This window comes from Boleophthalmus pectinirostris, unplaced genomic scaffold (genome assembly GCF_026225935.1).
Source record: "Boleophthalmus pectinirostris isolate CB_2022bp ecotype Guang Dong unplaced genomic scaffold, ASM2622593v1 HiC_scaffold_18, whole genome shotgun sequence".
Lineage (NCBI taxonomy): Eukaryota > Metazoa > Chordata > Actinopteri > Gobiiformes > Gobiidae > Boleophthalmus > Boleophthalmus pectinirostris.
In genome coordinates this window covers 44,353,138-44,372,825 of record NW_026571133.1, presented here as the reverse complement: position 1 = coordinate 44,372,825, position 19,688 = coordinate 44,353,138, and the positions used below count along the sequence as shown (strand labels likewise).

At 43.6% G+C, this 19,688-nt stretch overlaps 1 protein-coding gene across 1 annotated transcript; it reads right to left on the bottom strand.

Moving 5' to 3' along the window:
* Positions 1–8: 8 nt before the first annotated feature.
* c7b (complement component 7b) lies at positions 9–19,492 on the bottom strand. Its single transcript, XM_020924500.2, is given in 19 exon segments — positions 9–297; positions 1,545–1,632; positions 1,634–1,715; positions 2,482–2,578; positions 3,266–3,457; positions 7,832–7,964; positions 9,440–9,527; positions 9,634–9,805; positions 10,013–10,241; positions 10,861–11,027; positions 12,005–12,118; positions 13,355–13,598; positions 14,452–14,580; positions 15,864–16,002; positions 17,263–17,401; positions 17,473–17,614; positions 18,375–18,450; positions 18,966–19,018; positions 19,366–19,492. Coding segments are annotated over 19 exon segments (2,481 nt in total). The 5' UTR covers positions 19,381–19,492; the 3' UTR covers positions 9–115.
* Between the last annotated feature and the right edge of the window lie 196 nt (positions 19,493–19,688).

Genomic DNA, 19,688 nt, shown 5'->3' with positions numbered 1-19,688 from the left:
GACAAATGTTTCCCTAAATGATCTTTTTAATAGTGAAACACACACATCTGATGCACTCATTTCATTTCATATCAAATATATTTACAACAAGACTATGTACAGCTCATCTCCTCTGTCAGTGATCAGGGCAGGCCTCGATGCCCATCACCTGGACCGTTTCTCCGGAGCACCTGCGGGCCCCGACCTCACACTCGCTGGTCGTCACAGCAACGTCACTGCCACCATATTTGGCACATAAGGGGGTGGAGTTTGGCGGGCATTCTGACACTCTCTGGCAAACACATTTGTCTGAGGATTCTGAAAAAGAAAAATAATATTTGGTCTATAAAGCAAATCATTACAGATCATATATTGTGACTTCTCCAGGCAACTAATATTTCATATTTTATTAAACGTCCATTGTGTAACTTAAATTCTGGTCAAATGCTTTTCTCCATGGATATGGAATCACAGTGTGGTATTAATCTGCATGGAGACCAAACCAGACCAAGTTACAGGTCAGATCTGTGGAGTGGCGGAGAATGCCTCTATTTTTAGGTATTCTTGACTTGTGTGTAAAATCCCTCAGGCGTCCAGGTAGAATCCATGGCAAAAGGAGAAATTCATTGTCAACTGGACAAAAGTTTATTTGGTCATTTCTCAGCTCATCCAAGCTGCTTCTTCAGGTGTGGTCAGACACTGGTGGACACTTCCTTATATCTACCGAGGGGAGGAACTAATTACACTGAAACTACTCTGAAACTAACACCCTACTTGTTTACACTGTCTGTTTGTTCACTAGGCCTATTGCCCTTGCAATGAACCCCACATGACCCCACACTCAGTGCAAGTGCAATAGGCCTAGTGAACAAACAGAAACTTTAAACAAGTAGGGTGTTCGTTTCAGAGTAGTTTGAGTGGAAGAGGGCAGGAGGAAGGAGGAAGGAGTGGGAGGAGGGATGAGGGAGTGAGAGAGTGCAGGGAGGAGGGAGGAGATAGTGGGAGAGTGCATGATGGAGGGTGGAGGGAGTGGGAGAGTACAGAGTGGAGGGTGGAGGGAGTGGGAGAAGGGTGGAGGGAGTGGGAGACTGCAGGGTGGAGGGTGGAGGGAGTGGGAGAGTGCAGGATGGAGGGAGTGGGAGGAGGGTGGAGGGAGTGGGAGAGTGCAGGATGGAGGGAGTGGGAGGAGGGTGGAGAGGAGTGGGAGGAGGGTGGAGGGAGTGGGAGAGTGAGGGTGGAGGAGTGGGAGGAGGGTGGAGGAGTGGGAGGAGGGTGGAGGGAGGTGGAGGAGGGTGGAGGGAGTGGGAGAGGAGGGTGGAGGGTGGAGGGAGTGGGAGAGTGCAGGGTGGAGGGTGGAGGAGGGTGGAGGGAGAGTGTGGAGGGTGGAGGGAGTGGGAGAGTGTAGGGTGGAGGGAGTGGGGAGTGAGGGTGGAGGGTGGAGGAGTGGGAGAGTGAGGGGTGAGGGTGGAGGGAGTGGGAGAGTGTAGGGTGGAGGGAGTGGGAGAGTGCAGGGTGGAGGGTGGAGGGAGTGGGAGAGGGCACAGGTCTGTATCGAGGTCACTGACCGTCGCAGCGGGTCCCAGGCACACAGGCTTTGCACGACGGCTCCTCCCACGTGCACTGTTGGTCTGAGACCAGAGTGAACCTCCGTCCCCAAACAGCGCAGCGCCCCCAGCTGGCACACCCCCAGAGTGCGGTTCCACAGACCCAGGTCAGCACACAGGGGCAGCGATGGCCTGGACACACGACACGACACTACTGAAGAAGTGTTCAACCAAACTGACCAACATTTACTGCTACTAACTAGAGCCCTGCAATCCCGCGGGACCGGATGCAAAACACATTTTGAAAGCTCACTGTGGGCACGGGCGGTAGCGGGACTAGACAATGCGGGAGCGGGTGGATGGGATGATAAACTGCAGTCCCGCAAACTAAATATGAGTGTAAAAACAAACTTGAATGAAAAATGATTCATGTTTGCCGATCATACATCATTTGGTATTAATAAAAACATTTTAAGCAGACGGAACTTACGGACATGGTCTAATCTAGAGCACATTTTAGACAATTACTTTCCACTTAAGCTTAAGAAAACCAATGTTCCCATCTTGCGGAATTTGCGGGCAGGAACAGAACAAAATATAGCAGATGTGGGAATTAAAATTACAATTCTTTGCGGGCAGGAGCTGGATTGAAAATTCTGTCCAGCGCACACCTCTACTTCTAACCCTGGTGTAAAGCTGTTTGCACATTCAAAAAGAACTGTAGTTGTATTAATTTGCATTTTGTAAGGTCTGACACTGTTTGCAGACTACCCAATGTCCTCATAATCCAGGAGCTTCTCTGTGTTTTTAAAGTCCATTCACCTTCACTAGACTCACTCTTATCATTTTAGCCATTTAAACGTCTTTACTGCTAACTGGGAGAGCAGATGTACAAGGATTTCCATGTATTAAAGAGGTGTGCTTTCCCTCCTCTTGTGTGTTCAAGGGTGGTACTCACGGGCACTGAGCGGGCATCTTGCAAACACAGCCTCTGCGTCCAGGGTTCTCCCACAGCGCACAGAGCAGTCCAGAGGGAGGAGTGGGGGCAGAGGGCACTGAGGGCACAGCCGGAGCACAGGTCACAATACAGGTCAGAAAACATTGAGAAAACAAGCCAAAACTTACTTGAGTATATGTGTTTTAAAGGAAATAAGCAGTCTGTAGCATAGAGCTCAACCCTTCCAGAACTACATTTCTCATTCATTTACAGATAAATAAAAATAGAGAAATAAAAGTGTGAAAACTCAGGGATAATCAGCTCTGTAAAACGAATAAGTACAAGACGTATACTTTTATTTCAAATCTGTTTCTGAAACTTTATAAACTGCAAAACATTTCGCAGAATCTTGTGTTTTACATAAAATTACTTAAATCAGCCGCATTATGGATATTCGGTAGCCTCCACGATGCATTTGAACAGCTGTAATGTTGATTTATTCACAGTTCCAATCAGAATGACTGCAATGTGTCATTTGTGTGGATTGGAAACATCATATAATTAACTTGCATTTGTTTTTAGAGGGTTCAAACTTCATTTCATTGCTGTGGAAAAGATTCAATAGTAATGAATAAAAATAAAACTGTGTCATTTTGTACTTCTGAGTACTACTCACGGAGCTCCAGATTTGTACTACGTGTTGTCAGTACTGATACTTGTACAAATATATCTCTATTTGGATGTTACTGTAGTTTTAGTATTGATTCTGATTATTGTATAGATTTTGCTTGTCGTCTGTGTGTACCTGATTTGCAGCGAGTGTCCTCGGGGGAGGGGGACCACTGCAGGCTGGAGCTGCATGTGCTCTGAGACACTTCCCCTTCCAGGAGCAGGCCTGGGGGACACGACAGAGACACACTGTCCCCCATCTCATAGCTCTGCTTCAGGGGAGAGGCGTTGACATTAGGCTGGAGCTGTGGAGCCGCACACATGGACACTGAAGAGAGAGACATGAGGTGAGACAGAGCACACTGAGACCATTGGTATATACAGTATATATTGAGTTTCACAGTTTTGAATGCTGCGTTACAGAGTTCAACTATGGGTTCAAATAGGTTACGGTTAGTGTTTAGGTTAAAATGAGTCTCCAGGAAACGAATGGGAGTCAAAGCATTGAAACCCAACATTTGTGTGTACTTGATTCGTTCTACACACTGGTGTAAAGGTCTGACAGACGTGCAGTGTAGTCATCCAACCAAAGACATGCTTCTACTGTTGTGCTTCATGTTACTGTCCACTCCTGTACTTTTGTATTAATAAAAATCATATTCAGAGGTGGGACTAAGTCGTTGTTTTGCAAATCTCAAGTAAGTCTCAAGTCTGTGACCTCAAGTCCGAGTCAAGTCCCAAGTCAAAGATAGGCAAGTCCATGTCGAGTCTCAAGTCACTGGCCCATAAGTGTAAGTCAAGTCCAAGTCCAAAGAGTGTGAATCATTACAGTCAGAATTGAAAGACTGAAAAGAGTTTAATAACAGTTATTTTATCATGTAGTCTGCACTGAAATTCAAGGATCATGTTCTATGTAGTGCCCTCTGTTTACTGTATTGTACTGTATATTACTGCATTGTACTGTATATTACTGTAGTATATTTGAGGATACCGTCTCACAGTATTTCAGTTACAGAACTAGAAATAGAAGTGGGAAGGACATGTTCCAGTTTGTTTGCATTTATCAACTGTAAAGAGAAAAGTATTTTCTTAAATCATATATTATATTATATATATTTTTTAGCAAAAGCGTCAAGTCTTCTCACGTCACAGGCCTAAAGTTTGAGTCAAGTCGAAAATCATTGACCTTCAAGTCCAAATCAAGTATCAAATCTTAGTCCATTTTATCAAGTCAAGTCTCAAGTCCTAAAAAGTGTGACTTAAGTCTGACTCGAGTCCAAGTCACGACTTGCAAGTCCCCAGCTCTGGTAATATTATTTTGAAGTAGCTTTACATTTACTTGAGTACAATTCTCAAGGCTGCATACACAGCGCCACCTACAGTCAAGCCCGGTAAAGTGTGTGTGCGTGTGTGGGTGTGTGTGTGCTTGTGTGTATGTGTGTGTGTGAGTATGATTGTGCGTGTGTGTTTGTGTGTGTGTGTGTGTGTTGGTGTGCTTGTGTGTGTGTGTGTATTTGTGTGTGCCGGGGTGTGTGGGTGCTTGTGTGTGTGTGTGTGTGTGCCAGGGTGTGTGTGCTTGTATGTATGTGTGTGTCACGGTGTATGTGTGTGTTTGTGTGTGTTTGTGTGTATGTGTGTGTGTGCTCATGTGTGTGTGTTTTTGTTTGTATGAGTGTTTGCTTGTGTGTATCTGAGCGTGTTTTTGTGTGTATGTGTGTGTGTGCTTGTGTGTGTGTGTTTGTGTGTATGAGCGTGTGCTTGTGTGTGTGTGCTTTTGTTTGTATGAGTGTTTGTTTGTGTGTATGTGAGCGTGTTTTTGTGTGTATGTGTGTGTGTTTGTGTGTGTGTATTTTTGTGTGTATGTGTGTGTGTGTGTGTATGTGTGTGTGTGTGCTCGTGTGTGTGTTTTTGTTAGGGGTGTCAAATTATCGCGTTAATTGCGATTAATTAATTACAGTCATATTTAGCGCGTTATGTTTTTTAATCGCGTTAATCTAATTTTTAATCTCTAACTTTAGTGTTTCTGTATGTGAGTTTCTTTATTATAAAACCTGTTTTTATGTGTTGTTGGGACAACAACACACACACACACACAAAACACATTTATACATTTTTTTATTTCGGTAATTCCACTCATTGCCGGAAAGCCACACAAAACGCGCGCAGTAACAGCGATGTAAACGTCATGTTAACGTTGGCGGCATCAGTCGCACAATGGACGAGGTCGAAGAGCCAGTAGAACAGAGGCAGCAGCGCACAGGTAAAAACACATTCGTGTCTTGGAAATTATTCTCCCGACGTGAAATATAAAAGAAAATAACAAATATAATATCGCCTGAAAACAACCTGCATAGGCTCATGATGTCTGCACTACTGTCCTATAGTGACCTGCCACATGAGGGGACACGCACACAAACACACACACAAACACAAACAAACACACACCTTCATCATCGTCATCAACCTCAGAACGCGCGGACCACGTTTCCTTCCGTAGACACTGCGCGGACACCGACGTGCTCCCGTGAGCCGCGTGTGGACCGTGTTTTCTCGCGTATGCGGCGTAAACCGAGCTTCCTCCTGTGAACCTCTAAACCAGAACTAACACCAAGACTAAAACCAGGTCTAAACCAGGTCTAAACCAGAACTAAACCAGGACTAAACCAGAACTAAAACCAGAACTAAAACCAGGACTAATCCAGGACTAACACCAGGACTAAAACCAGGATTAATCCATTCCAGGACTAAACTAGGACTAAGGTAGGTCTAAACCAGGTCTAAACCAGGACTAAAACCAGTGATCTCATATATATTTCTCTATCAATAATATTTTTAATATGGTTAAGGAAAGACTGGACTTTTTATTGTCTTTAAGTAGACAAAAGTTATTATGTTCAGATTTCCTCGTCTTTGCTACTTTACAGCAAAGCAAGTTTCTTATTCATGGAGACTTGGGCTCAACAGACAATTTGGGGAGATTTGTTAAACAATAAATGACTTTATAAAGTCACTTTTTTAAATCTATATCAGTCTTTTGATCTGCCACAATAATGTAATAATGAATTTAAATGAAAATACCTCAAATTGAAGGCTTTTCTCAGCAATTTTTAGGTGAGATTAAAATGAGATTAATTAGATTAATTAATTACAGATCATAATTAATTAATCTCTCAATTTTTTTAATTGCATGACAGCACTAGTTTTTGTGTGTATGTGTGTGTGCTTGTGTGTGTGTTTTTGTGTGTATGCGTGTGTGCTTGTGTGTGTGTGTTTTTGTGTGTATGAGTGTGTGCTTGTGTGTATGTGTGTGTTTTTGTGTGTATGTGTGTGCTTGTGTGTGTTTGTGTGTATGAGTGTGTGCTTGTGTGTATGTGTGTGTTTTTGTGTGTATGAGTGTGTGCTTGTGTGTATGTGTGTGTATGAGTGTATGAGTGTGTGCTTGTGTGTATGTGTGTGTTTGTGTGTATGAGTGTGTGCTTGTGTGTATGTGTGTGTTTGTGTGTATGAGTGTGTGCTTGTGTGTATGTGTGTGTTTGTGTGTATGAGTGTATGAGTGTGTGCTTGTGTGTATGTGTGTGTTTGTGTGTATGAGTGTGTGCTTGTGTGTATGTGTGTATTTGTGTGTGTTTGTGTGTATGAGTGTGTGCTTGTGTGTATGTGTGTGTGCTTGTGTGTATGTGTGTGTATGTGTGTGTTTGTGTGTATGAGTGTGTGCTTGTGTGTATGAGTGTGTGCTTGTGTGTATGAGTGTGTGCTTGTGTGTATGAGTGTGTGCTTGTGTGTATGTGTGTGTTTGTGTGTATGAGTGTGTGCTTGTGTGTATGTGTGTGTTTGTGTGTATGAGTGTGTGCTTGTGTGTATGTGTGTGTATGTGTGTGTTTGTGTGTATGAGTGTGTGCTTGTGTGTATGTGTGTGTGTGTGTATGTGTGTGTTTGTGTGTATGAGTGTGTGCTTGTGTGTATGTGTGTGTTTGTGTGTATGAGTGTATGAGTGTGTGCTTGTGTGTATGAGTGTGTGCTTGTGTGTATGTGTGTGTTTGTGTGTATGAGTGTGTGCTTGTGTGTATGTGTGTGTATGTGTGTGTTTGTGTGTATGAGTGTGTGCTGTGTGTGTGTATGTGTGTGTATGTGTGTGTTTGTGTGTATGAGTGTGTGCTTGTGTGTATGTGTGTGTATGTGTGTGTTTGTGTGTATGAGTGTGTGCTTGTGTGTATGTGTGTGTATGTGTGTGTTTGTGTGTATGAGTGTGTGCTTGTGTGTATGTGTGTGTATGAGTGTGTGCTTGTGTGTATGTGTGTGTTGTGTGTGTTTGTGTGTATGAGTGTGTGTGTGTGTGTGTGTGCTTGTGTGTATGTGTGTGTTTGTGTGTATGAGTGTGTGCTTGTGTGTATGTGTGTGTTTGTGTGTGCTTGTGTGTATGAGTGTGTGCTTGTGTGTATGTGTGTGTATGTGTGTGTTTGTGTGTATGTGTGTGTGCTTGTGTGTATGAGTGTGTGCTTGTGTGTATGTGTGTGTTTGTGTGTATGAGTGTGTGCTTGTGTGTATGTGTGTGTATGTGTGTGTTTGTGTGTATGAGTGTGTGCTTGTGTGTATGAGTGTGTGTGTGTGTGTTTGTGTGTATGAGTGTGTGCTTGTGTGTATGTGTGTGTATGTGTGTGTTTGTGTGTATGAGTGTGTGCTTGTGTGTATAATGGCCTCTGACCTTCACAGCTCCTCGTCCCTGTGCTCCACGTCTGCTGCTCCGTGCACGTGGTCACGGCGCCGCCCTGGAGGTGATAGCCGTGGATGCAGGAGAACTCCACCCTGACCCCGACCACGTACATGTCCCTGGGGTCCTGACACATGAGGAGACACAGATCAGGTCGTCATACTCCAGAGCTTCAGATGAATACGACACTATCTGACTACTTACACACAACTGTTACTGGCTTCAATAGATTTTGGATTAGCTCAAGTGAAGAACGATGTAAACAAAATGTCCAGACATTCCATACAATCCTGTGGATACAGTGCACACACACCGCTGCACTGACACACACACACACACACCACTGCACTGACACACACACACACACACACACACACACACACACACTGCAGCACTGACACACACACCGCTGCACTGACACACACACCGCTGCACTGACACACACACCGCTGCACTGACACACACACCGCTGCACTGACACACACACACACACACACACACACCGCTGCACTGACACACACACACACACACACACCGCTGCACTGACACACACACACACACACCGCTGCTCTGACACACACACCGCTGCACTGACACACACACCACTGCACTGACACACACACCACTGCACTGACACACACACCACTGCACTGACACACACACACACACACACACCGCTGCACTGACACACACACACCGCTGCACTGACACACACACACACACACACACACCGCTGCACTGACACACACACACACACACACTGCGGCACTGACACACACACCGCTGCACTGACACACACACACACACACCGCTGCACTGACACACACACACACACACACACACACACTGCGGCACTGACACACACACCGCTGCACTGACACACACACCGCTGCACTGACACACACACCACTGCACTGACACACACACACACCACTGCACTGACACACACACCACTGCACTGACACACACACATCACTGCACTGATACACACACATCAGTGATACACACACACACCACTCAATCGATGGTGTCTTGGTCGACTAAAATGTGTCTTTTTTATGTGTGGTTTATGTTCATACCAGAGGAAAGGAAAAGAGAAAGGAAAGAGTGGACGAGATGAAGATTTTGGAGTGTGTTTAGTCTGCCATTCATTACACACACGCACGCACACATTTAACTAAAACTTTGGAGTATAGGCCTAAACTCTCCTGATACACACAGCATTCTCCAGTCATGTTTTGTTTCATTCACACATTTGAGTAACCCTTTATTGCTAGTCTGTCTACATCTGAAAAGCTCAAAATGCTCTGTTTCACCTTGTGATGTCATGGTGCAGTAGTTTTCAAGTTACAAGTTAGAGCTACAGCTCCTTTTACCTTTAGTTCAATAGAGATTGGCAATTCCAGCGCTGAAGCAAAGGTGTATGGAGTTCAAAAACACAGTGAACTCAGCCTGAATGTGCAGGGTTTGTGTGTCAAACATGTGTGAATGAAACAAAACATAACTCCACATCTGTTTGTGATGAGGAAACATTAGAACAGAGACCAACAATAAGCACAGAGTTGTTCTTTCCATGTTCCAGAGACAGTTTGATTGACTGACCCGCACAAAGCCGTTGGGGAGAGGGGGAGGAGGGGGGCACGTCTTTGGGGGGGGCACAGACAGACCCAAACACTGGGGCTCCATCAGCCTGCAACACACACAGCAGCCACACAACACAAGGACAACACAAGGTCACACAGATTTAGGCAGAATTCAACTCAAATAAATGACTGGGATTAGAAATGTGTACTGACTTGAGGTACTCCATGTCCGGGTCCTCACATGTCCCCCGTTCCACACTGGCCCCGGTGCACTGTGCCCCTCCTCCTCTGGGGGCGGGGTTAGTGCAGCTTCGAGAGCGTGACCTCTGACCTCCAGAGCAGGAACTCCATGGCGACCAGCAGCTCCAGCCCCCGTGAACCACTCCTGACCAGGACACATGCACAGGAACATTCACACACAGGGTACACAGCTCCTGCTTTGTAGACGCTGTGTGCATGTGTGTACAAAGACAAATCCAATGTCCAAATCCAAAATGGACACTGTGATTATCATGACAGGCCTGGACACGTCTTTAAACAGAAATCCATAATGTACTGAATGTGTAGAATAAGAACCATGAGTGTGTCTCACCAGGCTGCTCTCCTATGACAGTCCCCTTCTCACAAGCGGCTCCGGACGTCCCAGGTCTGCACACGCAGGTGCACTGGGCCCCTGACAGGAAAGGGGCCCCATTATTGTGACAGGGCCTGCAGTGACAGGGATCCTGCTCAGAGAGGAACTGCTCCAGCGCCTGTCGGAGGTAGAGCTTCTTCAGGCCGGAGCACGGCACCTCCTTCACCAACTCGTACAGGGGCCTCAGCTGTACACAGAGCAGAGTCAGAGAGTGAAAGCCTCAATACAAACTCTTTAGTTGGTGAGAACGGTGCAGAGGGAAGCACTGCACTGTGTGCCTTTGTTGACAGGGAAGATGTCTGTGTTTTTCTCTCAAGTGGATGTAACAAAAGTTGTTGTGGCACTTTGACCAATCAGATTACAGTCTTAATTTGAACGTCCTGAATGTGTAAAACTGAGAGTGACACAGCTCAACCTGCATGAGCCTGGTTATCTTCATAACATTTTCAGGATTTCAGATTAAAATGGCAAACAATAAAACTGTTATCGTCTATTGGAGTATGTTGAATCGTGATTTAAGCACTGAAAACTTTGAATGATCAGCTTGAGTCTTTTTAATGGACTTAAGTCATTTGTTGTCAATGTTTGTCTCATTTATGTTCTTATTATAGAAACACATTTTTAAATATGATCTATATGAGGTAAATAAGATCTTAATACTTGATTATTTTTCTCCATGTTACATCAACACCTCCATTCTTCACCTCTCTACCGGCCTGTCCACTGTTATGTATCCAGCTTTATATTCACTGCTCCTCGCTCATGTGTAGAAGACAGAACTCATCACGGAGTGTTTGGGGCTGTACCTTGGGCTCAATGAGCGCAGGGAAGTCTTGCACAGAAGCTGCCCAGTTGTCGTAATGCTCTCCGTTCCGTTCAGGACTCTCCAGATCGAGAACTGACAGGGCCCCGATCAGGGACACGTCTCCCCCAACAATGTTCACTTTGATGGGCATGCTGCTGCGCTGGAACCCTGCACACAAGCACCCACACACCACATTCTACCAGCTGCCAGTCAAATACAACTTACAATGTAACATATTCTCCAACATCTATATTTGTGAAACCTGATTAATAATAGAAAATGAATAATAGAGAATATGTTCACAATAGAGATGGGCCATTTCTTGGCTCGGCTCGTGTATATACTGTACTTGCACTTTCAGCTTATCAGCTGTAGGCAACATATCTGCAGGCTTTATCATGTTTGAGTCAGCAGCTGCCTAATACTCTGTATAAGGCTTTATGAATGCATGAGTGCAAAGAGTGGACTGCACTAATGTGACTGCTCATGGCTCTCATCCAGTTTGTAGTGTAATAGACAAACACATCAGGTCCTGTTCTACGCTCTGTTCCCTGTGTCACTGCTGATGCACTCACTTCTATCTGTACCTGACCTTGGCATTTCTCTGTATAAAATTCCAGTCTGAGAGCGCTCCCTTCTGGGCATCACAGAACCACCATTGTTGTTTCTGTGTCTCTCTTTTGCAAGAGATAAAAACTACAAAGACAACTCAAGACCACTTACTTCATTCTCACTCAATTATACTACAACCTTTTCCACAAATAATACAATAAAACAGGACGTGCTGGATGAGTTTATAATAAAGAGAAAATATGTATTTTGGGGAAAATTATCAAAATCACCCATGTATCTGCAGTTTATTGGCCATCAGTTTGTCTGGATTCAGTAGAATGAACAACACATATCTGGGTCTGGGTGTTGCAGTAGTTTTGCATGATCTCTTCTTGTGCCTTAGGGCCGATCACCCCGTATGGAAAAATAAGAGGATTTTGTTTCTAAACTAGATATTGATGCAAACATGTTAACCATATTAGCTGTATTGTTGAGAGATTCAGCCACCTGTATTTGACTGAGGACCACTTGGACCTAGTATGAGGACAGCCTGCCTGTCTAACCCATGGTCTGAACTGCTCAGAGTCACTCACCATCTTTGGAGGACAGAGCCTGTGTGAGCCTCTCACATGTCACCGTCACCTTCTTCCTGAAGAAACGCCGTTTCACTTTTTTCCAACACCTCTGGTACTCAATATCTGTGGTACCTGCCAGCACAAAACATAGCAAAGTTACACTCAGAGCACGGATGTTCAGTACTATAAGAGCTGGGAATGAGCCGCCACTGAGCAAGACTTTCAGACTGTCCACTAGAGGAAGACCTTTTCTTTGTTGCCTTCTTTTATAAAGGGGGACACAAACATTGGAGAGGCATTGTACTGTGTCCAAAACAAGTCTGAACCTGGAATGCACCAGAGAGCTGTTCTACAAAAGCAGCTAACTCCATAAGCCTGCTTTACTCTGATGAAACACACAGCTCTGTAGGAGCTGAGCCTGATCTGGAACGACCCTGACTGGACTAAGCCTGACTTCACATGGTGAGCTGATACTGGGCAATAAACCTGATTTTTAAAACAAGACTAGAATCACCACCACAACATGCAAAAACTCCAGTTACAAAAGTACATAAAGTGTGACTTCTGCAGTTTGATTGTTTCTCTGTTTGATTGGAACTCAACATTAAATCACCTTTTTTGCTTTGGTATTTTTGGCAAATTTAGTGCAAACTAGGTCCATTTGCATATCTAAGTGTGTGCCTCTGCAAAATGCCTCTAAGTGACTCTGCCATTACCAGTAGTTGGTGACATCACACAGGACTGCCCTACTGCTCCATTTTAGTTTAGCAGCTCTATTTGAAATGTGGTTGTGGTTTAGGGCTTTAGTGCCCCTTAAATTGAACACTTTTAAAGTTTTGGCTCTGGGTTTTTCCATAGACTGTATGAATGGACATAGCTAACCCGCTAGCTGACACGCTCTAAATATGTTATTCAGTTCTTTTTAGGTTCAGACCAATTGTTTGTTTTCATACCTGACAGTTTCTATTGCTCACTTGAGAAAAGGTCTGAAAAAAGAAACTAATAATGGAAGACCAAATGAACCTCACTGGACTATTATGTTCATGGAGGTGCTGCTGGCTTCTTCTAACTCTGTTGGAATATTGTGGCCCCTTTCTCTGTCACTGCTGCTGTGAGCCACGTCATTTTGGTCTTAAAATTGTAATATTAACCAGCTCTATACGATCTGGGTGTTTTTATTTCAGCAATTTAGTTTTGTTTTGTTTGAATCCTAACCCTAAAATGGAGCCTGACTCCAAATTTGCCCCTGTAACCTATAACCAATTTTGTGAGCTTCATCTGAGTGGGGCTGAATGCTGTGGGTGACGTCACACTCGCTTAGTCCACTTCTATATACAGTCTAAGTTTTCATGCATGTCTTTTGCTCACTTGTAGACTCCATTTCATGACGGTCCAGCTGGAGCAGAGCGCTGTACTGCCCCCCCACAGACCCCTCAGACAGGTAGTGTGTGCCATAGGTGTGCAGGAGACGGCTGTAGGCGGCGTAGTCGTAGGTGAGAGGGAGGGAGGCCAGAGCGCGCCAGAAGCCCTCAGAGAGAGTGAGGTACGCTGGGGCCGAGTTCTGGAAGTGTCCCAGCACCACACGGTTCTTCAGGATGATCAGCCTGTGGGCCTGTGCACATTCACACGGCTCGGGTTAGTGTGTACTCACTGGCTGCTGTGGCTGGGAGCAGGGCTGAACCATATAGGTAAAATATCATTGAAATTGTGATTACATTTGTTGTTTATGTTCAAATAGTAGGATTCTGTTCAAAGTTCATATTTTAAAGGCTCCAGCAGAATTGACAAACAATTATAAGAATCAAGTGTACTGTGTACTGTATGTAAACTACATCCATCCCATACTCCCTACAATTGTACAACAAACTCACCCTTGAATCAGGCGTCTAAACAGATCTACAGTCAGATATAAACAGGCGTCTAAGTAGGACTACAGTCATATAAAAACAGGCGCCTAAGTAGGACTACAGTCACACATAAACAGGCGTTTAAACAGGACTACAGTCAGATAAAAACAGGCGTCTAAGTAGGACTACAGTCAGATAAAAACAGGCGTCTAAGTAGGACTACAGTCACACATAAACAGGCGTTTAAACAGGACTACAGCCAGATATAAACAGGCGTCTAAGTAGGACTACAGCCAGATATAAACAGGCGTCTAAATCAGGACTACAGCCAGATATAAACAGGCGTCTAAGTAGGACTACAGTCAGATATAAACAGGCGTCTAAGTAGGACTACAGCCAGATATAAACAGGCGTCTAAACAGGACTACAGTCAGATATAAACAGGCGTCTAAACAGGACTACAGTCAGATATAAACAGGACTACAGTCAGATATAAACAGGCGTCTAAGTAGGACTACAGTCAGATATAAACAGGCGTCTAAACAGGACTACAATCAGACATAAACAGGCGTCTAAACAGGACTACAGTCAGATATAAGCAGTTCCTTGGGCTTGTACCTTGTTTTCGGACAGCTCGTGGTGGAAGGTCTGTTTGTAGTTGGTGAACAGGGCTTTGGTCTGGACGTGCTTCATGTAGGACCAGGACGACTCATAGGACTCATCACTATCTTCATTGTTCACTGCCACCTGCACACACAGACACACACACACACACACACACACACTCATACTTCTACACATCAAAAGTATTCAACTCAACTAGACTCAAACCTGGAATCATGGCTTGGAAATCCAGCTGCACAGAAACACTTGAATAAAGTGTCTGGAAACAATAACGTTTTCTGTCTGATTTCTATTTCTATTGTTCCTTTTTCTGTATAGTTGTTGTTTTATGTGTTGTTTATGCCTCTTAACCTTTATAAAGTATCCTTAAATGCCAAGAAAGGCACTGATAAATTAAATTAATTATTATTAAAGAGGGGGCATTTTTTTCCTATTTGGTATTCACTGGTAACACAGAACATATTTAGATCACCATGTTACCTTTTATTGCTTTGAAAAGCCTATATTCACTGAAAACAAAGTATTAACATGTTGTATAAGCTTTCCATGCTGTTACTCCCCTTCAGAGTGCAATCAGAACCCAATCAGAGCACAATCTGAACACACTCAGCACTAATGGAACCACTGCACATCGCATCAGGTTTGTCAAATTGCTGTGTACAGTTTTGTGTCATGTTTTTGTATATTTGTGTAGTTTTTTTTGTGTGGGAGCATGGGTGACTTAGGCTTGTGAGCAGAGCATTGTACAGAATCTTACAGCAAACTGTAATGAGGGTTCAAATACACTGGAAAAAACAATATCTAGGTAAATTAAAATGACTTAAATTTAGAACAGTTGACTATTTGAGTAGATTCAACTTGGCAAGTAAAATGATCTACCAATGGAATAAGTGTGTTTTTCTTCAAGCAGCATTCAATTTTGTTATTTTAAGTGCAAAAAGTTGTTTTTCTTATTTTAAGTGTAGCATATTTTAAGTAAAAAATGTCTTATTCCACTGGCAGGTCATTTTACTTGTCAAGTGAAATTTACTCAGATCATGATAAAACCTTAATTCAAGTCATCTTAACTTGACTAGATTTTGGTTTTTGCAGTGTAGGGCCCTGGAGAGGTTGCTAAATTACTCAAACATGCATGGATGACATCTAAAACCTCTTCAGGCATGTTTTTAATGAGGGAAGGGAAAGTAAAGTGAGGCAGGCTTCAGTGGCACTGGGCACCTGCTCAGTGCTCAGAGAGGGCATCTCTGTGATCTTGTTGCTAGGCTTGGACAGGACTACATTAGTGGGAGGATTTGACTTATTGTACAAATGTATAACATAATATAATAACTATAAACTTCGCCTACTTAAATATCAGTGTAGTGAGGTGTGGTCAGCTCCAGGTGCACATGTGTGCTGGTCCTCACCTGCAGGTTGTAGTTGAGCACATTATGTGGCAGTCTGTAGCGTGTTCCTCCCTGTGCGCTGTACACTGTCCTGCACTGTCCTCCAAAGCTGCGCGTGTTTATCACTGAGGCCTTCAGCTCTGCAGTCAGGGCGTTATACCTGTCTCACACACACACACAAGAGAGGGGGAAATCAGGCTAACAACACTCTAACCACTATCTAACCACCTTAACCACTATCATAATTGTTTTTTTTTTTCACTATAAATGGCAGTACATATCTAAAACAGATTAATAATATCTTAATAATTACACAGTCCTAAATGTATGACCGAATGTTTTGTGAAAACATAGTGAATCTTCCCCTTTAATTTAGTATCCTGCCGACAACGCCAAAAATGTTTTGTGAAATATCTAAAAAGGTTCGTGGGAAGTAGTCACAACCAGGCAATCACTATTTCACATCAATCAATGCCAGCACACAATGAAGCTAGAGTAAACGGGTCTGTCTATTCCCCACTTAACATTGTTACAACAAGCTAGAATAACTGTGCCCGTTTATTCCCCGCTCAATAATTGTTACAATGAAGCTAGAACAAATGTGTCCGGTTACTACCACTTAACATTGCAATCATCACACAATGAGGCTAGAATGAATATGTCAGTTTATTTCCCGCTCAACATTGTTACAATCATATCAATCAATCAATGGGTTTAAGCATCAACCATCACACAAACTGGCACATAAGAAAATCAAACTCACCGTTGACACTGGGCTGGAGAGCCAACAACCCACGGCAGAGTATCTTAAACCCGGCTGGGCGTTCGTACGTAACCCGCAGCAGACTCTAAAGTGGGTGCTTTCCCTCCGCCTCTATATATTCTCTTCATGCACCTGTGCGTGCAGAGAGGGCCAGTCTCCACCGCGCACACATACATGGAGGCGCATTCCTGTCCCATGTCCAGTCTTCTGAGACTGGCAATGGGGCAGAATGCCCTGTTTTTCGTAAACACAGTGTCCTTGGCACAATCCCCTACTAAAAGATAGCGAGTTGTATAAGCATAATATTGACTCCGTGCAGGCATGCAGGTCTTTATGAATTGGTCTCAGGACCATCTTATATGTTCCCACTACACGAAAGTCAGTATTTTTCAAATAATCTCAAATATGTACAGATATATGGGCGGGGATAGGGGCAAGGTCGAGCCACAAATGCAGGACAATGCAGGATTACTCAAACAAGCATGAATCAATCTAAACACAACTTTGGATAAGATAATGAATGATATGTGAATGCAGTTGTTACTGGATTAAAAGCTCATAAATTGCTTCATCTGTCTGACTCAGAGCAGGACAGAGGCTGAGGTGCGGCTGGGGAAAGTATCTGTGTTTGAGCATAGATCTCCATAGAGTACTGACCCTCTGCCGGTCAGGTCCGAGTTGGGTGGGGTCTGGAGGGTGTTACAGATGTAGTGGGTGTTCTCACAGTGAGCCTCGTCCAGCCCATCCTCACAGTCCTGGTCTCCATTACACAGCAGGGCAGCGCTGATGCACTGACCTAAAATACAACCACACAGATTCAGGACAGAGGGTGACATTTGTATGTGTGTGCAGCAGCTCAGTTATTACCTGAGGAGCAGCGGAAACGTCCTCCACATCCGTCCTGTAGGGGGCATTGTTTGTGAGAGGAGCAGGGCTGTATATCGAAGGATTCCCCGGAGCACAGAGCTCCTCCAAACTGAGCAAACACTTGGATGTGACGGGTGCGCACCTGCAACACAAATACTTTGTCATTCTAGAGTATGTGACTTCCTGCATCCCACATGTGTCATTCATAGTTTTGATGTGTAATGCGTAAATATGTAAACATGGAGATAAAGAAGAAAGAATATATGAAAAACTGTGTCTAAACTTTTGACTGGTCAAAGGTTTAGACAAGTGACTAACCACAGACATTAATTTATGGTAAATGGTCACATTTTTGTTCAGCGCTTTTCCACCTTCAAGGCTCAAAGCACTTTACAACAAGGAACCACTCAGACACTCAATCACACAGACACTCATACACCAGACACGGGGGGTGAGGGGGGTTAAGTGTCTTGCCTAAGGACACAACAACAGCATGGGTCATTGGATTTGAATGCTCAACCAATGGTGATTTTATATCGACCTTCACAACCTTCAGATCAGTGGATAAACTGAGCTACTGTCGCCCTTAACTTATGTAATTCACAGTAGCCCCATGTATCCATGTCCCATGTATCCATGTCCCATGTATCCATGTCCCATGTATCCATACACACTACAACAGTTCAAATGTTTCCAACAACAGAAGCCATTTATTCATTTAGGTAATTTCAAAGATTGCGTACCCCTGAGACAGGGGTACAGATAAGTGCAGGCAATTAAAACTGATGAGCAGAATGTGTTGAATCTAATCTGATCACTTTAACATAATCATCCTTTCTGAAAGTAAAGTGTGAATGTTCCTGAAACACCACAGACAGTGTGTGTGGAGGACTAGGACTGACCTTAGTGCTGGAGCAGGGGTCACACTCTGACCAAAGCCCATAGTTGGACCAACGGCAATTTACAGGCTGCTCCCCTCTGTAAGACAACAGCATGTAGAGATCACAAAACATACGCAGCACACTGAGCTGCACAAATGAACGTCTATGTGAGTTACTCATGGATCTATAATATAATGTGAGTTACTTCAGGTCAAATGACAAATATAGTCTTGAGTAGATTGAATAATTTCAGGTAATTACATATTTGTCATATTTGTAGATGTTTAACTTTAACACAGGACAAATATAATGAAATAGCAGAGAATCTAGGTCACTATGAATGTAATTCCCACTGGCATGAGAATTAAAGGGCCCTCACTATGCTGTTTTCTGATTTAGGTTATAATGGAGTTTCCTCATCACAAACAGACCTGGAGTTGTGTTTTGTTTCATTCACACTTTTAACAAGCAAACCCTGTATATTTAGGCTGACTAAGGAGGTAACATTGATATGGCTTAAAGAGTTCATTTTCTGTAATATATAATACCTATTTTAAGTCATGTTGTGTGTATAGATATTTTTAAACATATGCAAACAGTTGTGTGCCCTACCGAACAGGTGAGAGAAGGAAGATCCACATGGACAGGACTGCTGCAGAGTCCAGCTGTCAAAGTCATAGCAACAATATATAGTCACGCAGCAATGAAGACAAAGCAGTCAAATTTAAACAACTACAAAGAACGGATTACACATAAAAATGGCCAAGACAAAATACTGTTGTAGCCTATTCTTGAGGAGTATTTTCACCAAATATTTTGACTTAACTGGTGGGCCAGAGTCTTTTGACTCCATTCTCTTGAGTTGTTTACTCTTTGGTTTCTACTACAATTTGTGACTATTTTTAACAGTTATTTGAGTAATATTTACAGGTCAAATATGAATAAAATTAATGATTTCAAAGTCATCAAGTCTAGGCTGACATTAAAAATATTGGATTTGTTGAGTTCTTACCTTCATCTTGTTCATTCCCTGGTTGCTCTGACTGTTGTGGATTCACTGCGGCCTGTTCTTATAAGCCCTGACTGGGCCAGTGTTTCATAAGCGCAGTGCCTCTGGACTTTTGGAGCTTTCCTCATCCAGATGTAGGCTCTGTGTCAGGGACAGAGCCTCCCACTGTTCCCTCCCGCTCACATATCCAGAGCATTGTGCAACAGTAGAGCCAGTCAACAGGCACTATGACAAACACTCTGTTCTGCTGACACAGGAGAGAAAGGAAACATTTGCACTGAGAGGATGGATGCCAGCAGTTGGACGATTAAGTAATGTGTGATTTT